The sequence below is a fragment of the Danio rerio genome, chromosome 5 (assembly GCF_052040795.2).
Source record: "Danio rerio strain M-AB ecotype USA chromosome 5, GRCz13ab, whole genome shotgun sequence".
Lineage (NCBI taxonomy): Eukaryota > Metazoa > Chordata > Actinopteri > Cypriniformes > Danionidae > Danio > Danio rerio.
This window is the reverse complement of record NC_141025.1, coordinates 47,719,540-47,727,500: the sequence shown is the minus strand read 5'-3', so window position 1 is coordinate 47,727,500 and position 7,961 is coordinate 47,719,540. Positions and strand designations below refer to the sequence as shown.

At 33.5% G+C, this 7,961-nt stretch overlaps 1 protein-coding gene across 2 annotated transcripts in view; it reads right to left on the bottom strand.

Annotated features, from left to right (window-relative positions):
- Positions 1-7,949, bottom strand: part of ankdd1b (ankyrin repeat and death domain containing 1B) — a 24,296-nt gene extending 16,347 nt beyond the window's left edge. The window contains exons 1-4 of one of the 2 annotated variants that reach the window (XR_015491710.1): positions 6,502-7,949; positions 4,193-4,293; positions 1,757-1,855; positions 1,582-1,680 (exon numbers count right to left, since the gene is read on the bottom strand). Coding sequence is in view for 1 of the 2 variants with exons in the window: in XM_087254106.1 (XP_087110232.1) it covers positions 1,582-1,680; positions 1,757-1,855; positions 4,193-4,293; positions 6,502-6,673 (471 nt within the window). In the remaining variant the exon portion in view is untranslated. The remainder of the gene's footprint in view (positions 1-1,581; positions 1,681-1,756; positions 1,856-4,192; positions 4,294-6,501) is intronic. The other variant, XM_087254106.1, reaches the window with a different exon arrangement.
- Between the last annotated feature and the right edge of the window lie 12 nt (positions 7,950-7,961).

Here is a 7,961-nt window from a genome sequence, read left to right as displayed (position 1 = left end):
AGTTTAAACATTGCAGAATATCAGGAGTGTCAAAATATGACAAAAATTTGATAAAACAACAATATAATAATTTAACATTATAATAAGATGCAATGTTTAAACCGTACAGTAATTTTATTTTAGAGAAGGTTGCAAAGATCTTTTTTTTCATTTGAAGAACAGTTTCATTGTGTCTCTTCAAACAAATAGAAATGACTAATGTCGTTATGTTCTTTTTTTCTTGTGTAGAATATAACTGAGTCTTTAATAGTCATTTATAAGGGATTTATAAAGCATAACAAGTCCTCACTTTTAGATTAGGTCACAAAACTGCATGAAATTGAGTTAATAAAGCATTTATTAACGTACAAATTAACTAATAGTATATGCCTGAATAATAAAATATATAAATGTCAATATGAATAGTTTATTAATCATTTACCAACTCATTCTGAATGATCTTCAATGTCCACGTCTTAATTCCATTCGTGTTTACAACAATTATGACTTTCAGCATATCTAAATTGCTATTCCAAGGCATGATTATGAACCACAGTTTGTGTGGCTGTAGTTGTAGCCTCAGATTAGCCAATCTTTAATGCTACTTTTAGCCCCATGCTTCACCATAACATCACAACTTTTTCACCTTGATGAGAAATCTCGTGAAATCTCGTCACACCCCTACTGAAAAATTAAGCGTCCCACCGGTTTGTAAAAATAGGACAATGATTGGGCGGGATAATCGGAAGTTTCAAATTATTAAGAAAATTGCTCTTGAAGTTGTCTCTCTTGCATAAGTAAGCTCTTATGCATAGTACTACTTACAAATTAAGTTTTGATTTATTTACAGTAAGAAATATAAAAAGTCAATTAAACACAATATTAACCCAATAATCTCATGTTTAATGTGTAGTGTTTGGTAAAACAACAGCAATAATAATAATATTAATAATAATAATAATTTTAACTCACACAGTGTATACTTGGCTATTCTGACAAATATACCTGTGCAACTTAAGGGCTAGCTCATCCAAAAATTAAAATGTATTCACTATATTTACTCAATCTCGAGCGGTTATAAACCTTTATACATTTCCATTATCTGTTGAACACAAGATGATATTTTTAAGAAGTTTGAAAAGCTGTAACAACTGATTTCTGTTGTAGATGAAACAAATAAGTCAATGGTTAAAGATTTCCAGCTTTCATCACTCTGATTATATGTTTAATAGAAGAAAGTCAAACAAGTGACGGGAGAGGAAATGATGTCATAATATTCATTTTTTGGATAAGCTACGCCTTTAGGGCTAGTTTTGTGTGTCACATTTGTTACAAGAAAAGTTATTTAAAATATAATGCATTTAGTATGGCCACTTCCATCAAATTTTATTATTGACATCTTAGTAAGTACAGGTCTGAATAAGAAGGTTCATTTTCCCCATAAATATAATGAAATAGAACGTTGTTTCACCTATATTTTGACAATTTCACCAAAAAAAAATAAAGTCGACATTTGAGACAACCTGGGTTTAATAAGCTTTTTATGTATGAGATGCTATGTTGATCAGTGACATGAATTTGTTCGTTAAGCAAACAGCTCACCGTATTTTCAATGCTTTGGTCGGCTCCACCTTGCACGAGAAGCTTCAGAATTTCTAAACTCCCAAACCATGCAGCTAAGTGAACAGCAGTCAGTCCGTGCTGCAGAAACGCGATAAAAATACTTTATTGACATTATGGGAAACAGTGTCAATCATTAATGTTTGGGCAAACACACCTTATCTTGTAGATCTAGTTTGGCTCTCCTTCGAAGGAGCACATCAACAGCTTCCACATTTCTGCAGGCCACAGCGTAATGAAGAGCAGTTCGACCATGCTGAAATCAGACACAAGACAAACAACAAACTCGACAAATCCTGCCTTTACAGTAACACTTATTAAACCAAGACTGTGAACTTTTTTGGGGGGCGGGGTATGATTCTTGATTTTAGTTTAAGGAGTTCAGTTACTAAAAGATGAATGAATTTGTATATGCCGATATTATGTAATGTAACATTCTTGAACATTCATAATATTGTTACTGTGGACACAAATTACTGTGATTATTTATTATTTTGGCCTTTTATGAATCTGTTTTTTTTTTTATTCTGTTTATCCAATTTTTCACACCCCATAATGCTATGCGTAAATTATAGGAGCAACTTCTGTAATTGTAAGCAATCAGTAAAATGCTTGTCTGCTACCATCAGAAGCCTAAAAGGATTTTAAGGGAATAAAGAAAAGAAAGAAGGCTTTTTTTATTTATTTTCAACAGTTTCAAACATTTTTATGCCTAATGAAATATGAATAAGTATGAATATGGGCATTTGTGAACCTGGACCAGAAAACCAGTTTTAAGTTGCACATGTATATTTGGGTTAAAATGATTGATTTTTTCAAAATAAGTTTTTTTGCCAAAAAAATAGAATATTAATTAAAGATCGTGGGCTATGAACACATTTTGTAAATTACCAGCTGTATGTAAAAAAAAAAAACAAAGGGCTATATTTTAACGATCTAGGTGCAAAGTCTAAAGCGCATGGCGCAAAAGCATTAGAAGCATGTCCGAATCCACTCTTGCTATTTTAAGGATGGAAAAATACGCTTTGCATTGCGGCGCATGGTCTAACAGGGTTATGATTTTTCTCCTAATAAGTTATGGGTGTGTTTCGAGCATAACGTGCTTTTAAACCAATCAGAGTCTCCTCTCACATTCCCTTTAAGAGTCAGTTGTGATGCCCCATGATGCATTTGCTATTTACATGGTGGACTTTGTAAGTAAAAAAAACTGAAAGCTTCACTAGCAGGAAAACAGTTAAACCATCTGCAGCACAAGGATAAAGAATGAGCCTCCTCCATTCGGCCCCTTTACTTTCTTTTTTACTTTTACTCTTTACTCCTTTAGTTTTGTGGAGTAAGGAAACAGTGTTGTACGGACTACACTGAAGACATCTATTAGCCTACATATTTAATTTTAAGCACAAAGATTTGTTTGAAAACTATTTCTAAATTTAGTTCTAATTTCCAGCAAACAAATAAATAACCAATAATAATGAAGTGTGGTCAGTTGTATCCAAACACACGTCCTATTCTTATGCCCCATATGGTGATGCGTATGTCTCCAAAACCTGACAGGTGGACAAATCTAAACTTATTTTTATTAAAACTAATATGAATATGCATATAATAAATAATACTGATAATAATAATAATAATAATAATTATAATAACATTATACAAATGCAATTAGTCATGAATAAACTGAAAAAAGCTGGAACTGAAACTGAAAAAAAAGGTTTTTATTTTAATGTTTTTTTTATGTAAAGATATGTGTGTGTAGCTGCACATCCTGTTGGTATTAAGCAATGTGTAAGTGCTTGGACCTGCATAGGCGCATCACTAATGCTCTCTGTGCTGGACTTTAGAGCAGCGTTTAGTTGGTCAGTGCACCTTAACACACCTCTTTTTTAAAGCGAGACACCCATGAGTCCACAAAGTGATGCAAATGGATTTGCTACTTTAACAACGTTGTGCAAAACGTGAAAAAAAGGGTTGCGCTGGACTAAAAAAAGCAACAAATCACCCCAAACAAGTCTTATGTCTTGCACCTTATTGTGCCGGGTGTATGATAAGGCCCAAATTGTCTTAATGATCTTAAACTTCTTGATTATTTTGAGATTCCAGATATTCAGATAATTGTATCACTAACAAACCATACATCAATGGAAAGATTTTCAGGTGTTGTATAGGCCAATTCTGTAAAAACTGACACGTATAACTGAAGTTGCGGTTCAGGGGTCACATTAATGTTACACAAACTAACCAAGTGTTCAGTCAAATTCTAAATGAATCATGCTATAGTGTAAAACCCCCAAGAAAGATGCGCACATCTTGACTCTTTATTTTCCAAAATAAATAAATAAATAAAAAGATTCAAAGGTTTGATTTGTCATCTCAGTCATTTGACAGTGATGATGTTATAGGCAAGTCTAACATCTGATTTAACTTAAACACGAACAGTTAAACAGAGCCGCATCAATACCAAATACTCAGGTGGAGAGTTTGAGCATAATTGGGCGTCTATGTCAATAACTACGGTGGTTATACAGCTCTGCATTAATCAAATATTAGTGTGTCAAGAGGTAAGTATGCTTTGAGCAGTTTATTGACATACCACATTCTTGGCATTGACATTGACGCCTCTTCCGAGAAGTTTCATTCCCTCCACGTTGTTTCTCTTTGCTGCTTCTATGAAGTCTTTCTCAGTTTCCAGCACTGTAGATCAAACAATCAGTTAAACAGACTAGCTACTTCACACATGCGTATTAAAGAAGACCTATTATGGCCATTGCTACAAGATGTAAAATAAGTCTCTGATGTGCCTAGAGTGTGTATGTGAAGTTTCACCTCGAAATACCACACAAATGTTTTTTAACTCTTTAAAACTAACCCTTTTAGGCTTTGATCAACATTGTGCCACTTTAAATTAAAATAAGATTGTGCTCTTTTCAAAAGAGGGTGGAGCTACAAATGCCTGTGTGTCAGCATAGTGGCAGATTCAAAAACAAGACTAATGTCCTATGCTAATGAGGGAGAGATGGTCACTAATGGGTGGGGCTTCCCCCCTCTGATGCCATGTACAAAGAGAGAATGTCAATCAAAGTTTAGTGTATAAGTTTTTGTAAAGTGTGATTATGAAAATGTATAAATGTTTACAATTAGAGACTATAACTGTTGCCACATTTCTGTGTTAAAACACTTTATAAAAGTGATGTTTGCATAATAGATCCCCTTTAAGTTGGAACCCTTAGTATTGGGATGTATTGCATGGATTAACTTAACCCCCTTAATTTTGATTCAACATTAGGTAATCTCAAATAATGTACTATAAGTGTATTTTTAAAGTGCTTCTTAAGAAGTGATATTATAACTACAGGGAAAAAATAAGTGACTTATTATTAAAGTAACTACTATTTTAATTGTTGTTTAGAGAGATGAGCAAATATCACTGAGTATAGTTTGTTTTAGGCGTTGACTTAAAGGATTGCTGAATGACATCATGTCAAAAGTGTGATGAATGTCAGACCTGCCAACAGAACACTCTCTGTACATGCATAATTTTTATATTATCAAATATTCCAGGTTTAAAACACAACCCTGAAAGCACACATACGTCACAGAGATGTCTATTGGATGCTTGTGTTTTCATCTGGAAGAATGTATGCTAGAAGCCTGTTTACACATCAGACCATTTAAAGATGCTTATGATCTTTAAAATACATCTTACAGACATGTATGCGTGTTATCTGGGAACCCACAGAATTCAAGGCTTACTATTGGCACATACAGAAAATGTGGTTAATTATTCAGTTCATCCATTTTCTTTTTGGCTCGGTCCCTTTAACCAGGGGTTACCACAGCGAAATCAACCGCCAACTTATCCAGCTTATGTTTTACGCAGCAGATGCCCTTCCAGCCGCAACCCAACACTGGGAAACACCCATTCACTTTTGCATTTAATTATTAAATAGTACAGCAAAAAATAACGATGGGTTTCTTTTATTTCTTTAAACCGCGGTTATATGGTGAGGCAAACTGAAACAATTTTGGGTCATTTTAAAGCAGAAATTTTATAATGAACTTGTGCGAACTGGGACAAAATATAGTACTTTCTTTTTTAGCCCAAACTAAGACAACTCAACTACAAGTGAGTTTAGTTTTTACTGATGTAGAAGGTTTAAAAAAGTATAGATTTAGTAAATTGGATTGAACTTTGCAAATAAACAGTTTTTACACACCTTTTACGTTTTGTTGTCATTATATCAAAGCAAATACCTCAACCTGGATTTTATTTTATTTAGAACTTTATTCCACAAATAATTGAAATTATGAGAAAATTTTTTAAAAATATTTTGCAATTGATGTTTAACAGAGCAATGAAATTTTCACAGCATGTCAGATAATGTTTTATCTTCTGGAAAAAGTCTTATTTGCTCTTTTTCGGCTAGAATAAAACTATAAAAGCAGTTTTTAATTTTTTAAACACCATTTTAAGGGCAATTATTAGCCCCTTTAATCTATATTTTGTTTGATAGTCTACAGAACAAACCATCATTATACAATAACTTTCCTAATTACCCTAACCTGCCTAGTTAACCTGATTAAGCCTTTAAATGTCACTGTAAGCTGTATAGAAGTGTCTTAAAAATATCTGGTAAAATAGTATTTGCTGTCATTATGGCAAAGTTAGAATAAATCAGTTATTAGAAAAGAGTTAAACTATTGTGTTTAGAAATGTGCTGAAAAAATTTGCTCTCCATTAAATAGAAATTTGGGAAAAAACAAATGGGGGATAATAATTCTGATTTCAACTGTGTTAATTATGAGCACAACTTGTTTCTCACATTACCTAATACTGTACATTTTTATCAATTATGTGTAAAACAAAACCCTGTTGGCACAGTCAAGCAGGAAGGTACTTACACATCTCCTTATTGTCATAACCTCCATCTGCACCAATGTCCTTCGGTAGTATAAATTCAGCAAAACCTTTGCTGTGGTCTGTTTTTATCCATGTTTTGGGATTAAGGTTCTCTTTCATCCAGACAGGCTGCTTCAGAATGTAGTCTTTTAGGGCATGAGCTTTCTTCTCCATTGTACTGTACACAGTACTGTACTGCTTGCTTAAGCTCTTTGCTTTAGAGGCTCGTGTGCTGTAAAATACTCCAGGTTTTGTTTGCATTGAGAGATCACACCCAAGACATGCGCTCTTATTCAAAGTACAGTGATAGATTCAAGTACTGATTGTGTTCTGTGTTACTATAAGGTGTTATGAATAACATGTTTTGATATAAAAAAAAACTTTGTAAATAGTAAATAACAAATATCTTTGTAAATACGTTAACAAGTGAGAGTAAAGACATATTAGTAAAGCTTTTAGTTGCTATTTGACATTTGTAAAATGGGAAGAGAAATGCTAAATATAGGCAACAACAGAGTTGGGTGTTACGTATTTAGTAACGCATTACTGTATTCTAATTACAATTTTGAGGAATGCAATAATATAATGATTTACATTTTAAATTTGTGTAAATTGATTACAGCAACTAAAGTCAATGTAATCATGCTACTTGCGTTACAAACATAGATTTCAGAAACAATATTTGCTTTTCTCTTTTTAATTGTTACGTTTTCAGCAACATCAGTTAATGAGCATTCACTTTTGAATTGGCGTTCACTTTTAAATTGCTGCAAATTGCTGTGAAGTAGCTGTTGACGAGAGTGCTTGCTTCCTCAAGTAGAAATACAGACTTCAGTATTTCTACTGTTCACTGAGCATAAAAACAAGTCTGCAGTCTATGTCCATTCCCTAAAGAACTTATGACTGCTTTCAACTCAACCAGCAACTTGTTTAAACACTTGAACAGAAAGCATTCTACGATAACACTTGTCGCCAAGGAGGACGCCGGCGCCCCAAAAAACAGCTGCCCAACTTGGCCTAAACAGGCAAGTTACAATTTTTGTGTAGGATCAGGGAAGGTACTTCTGTAAATCTGAAGAGAAGCGTAACTGCTTATGGGGCCGTTCGTATATGCATCTTTTGTGCACGCAAGTTTGTTATTTCCAATGAAGGTGCATCTTGCACACACATGGGAGCGACATGCACGTGGCAAGCATGCAGCTTGATGCACTCCGTATTATAGATTTCACTGATACAACATTTAAGCGTTTACAGTTTGTCTTCACAACTGCAGACATAGTGAGCTGTATGTTTTTACTTCAATGAATGTCAATGGTTACAGGTATAAAGTTTTCTTTAAAATATAAAGTAATTAATAATCTGATTACTTTTTACATTAAGTAATTAGTCATTTCTCCAAATTACAATTTTCCAGTAGTAATCAGTAATTTGTAATCTACTTTTTTAAAGTAACTTAGCCAAC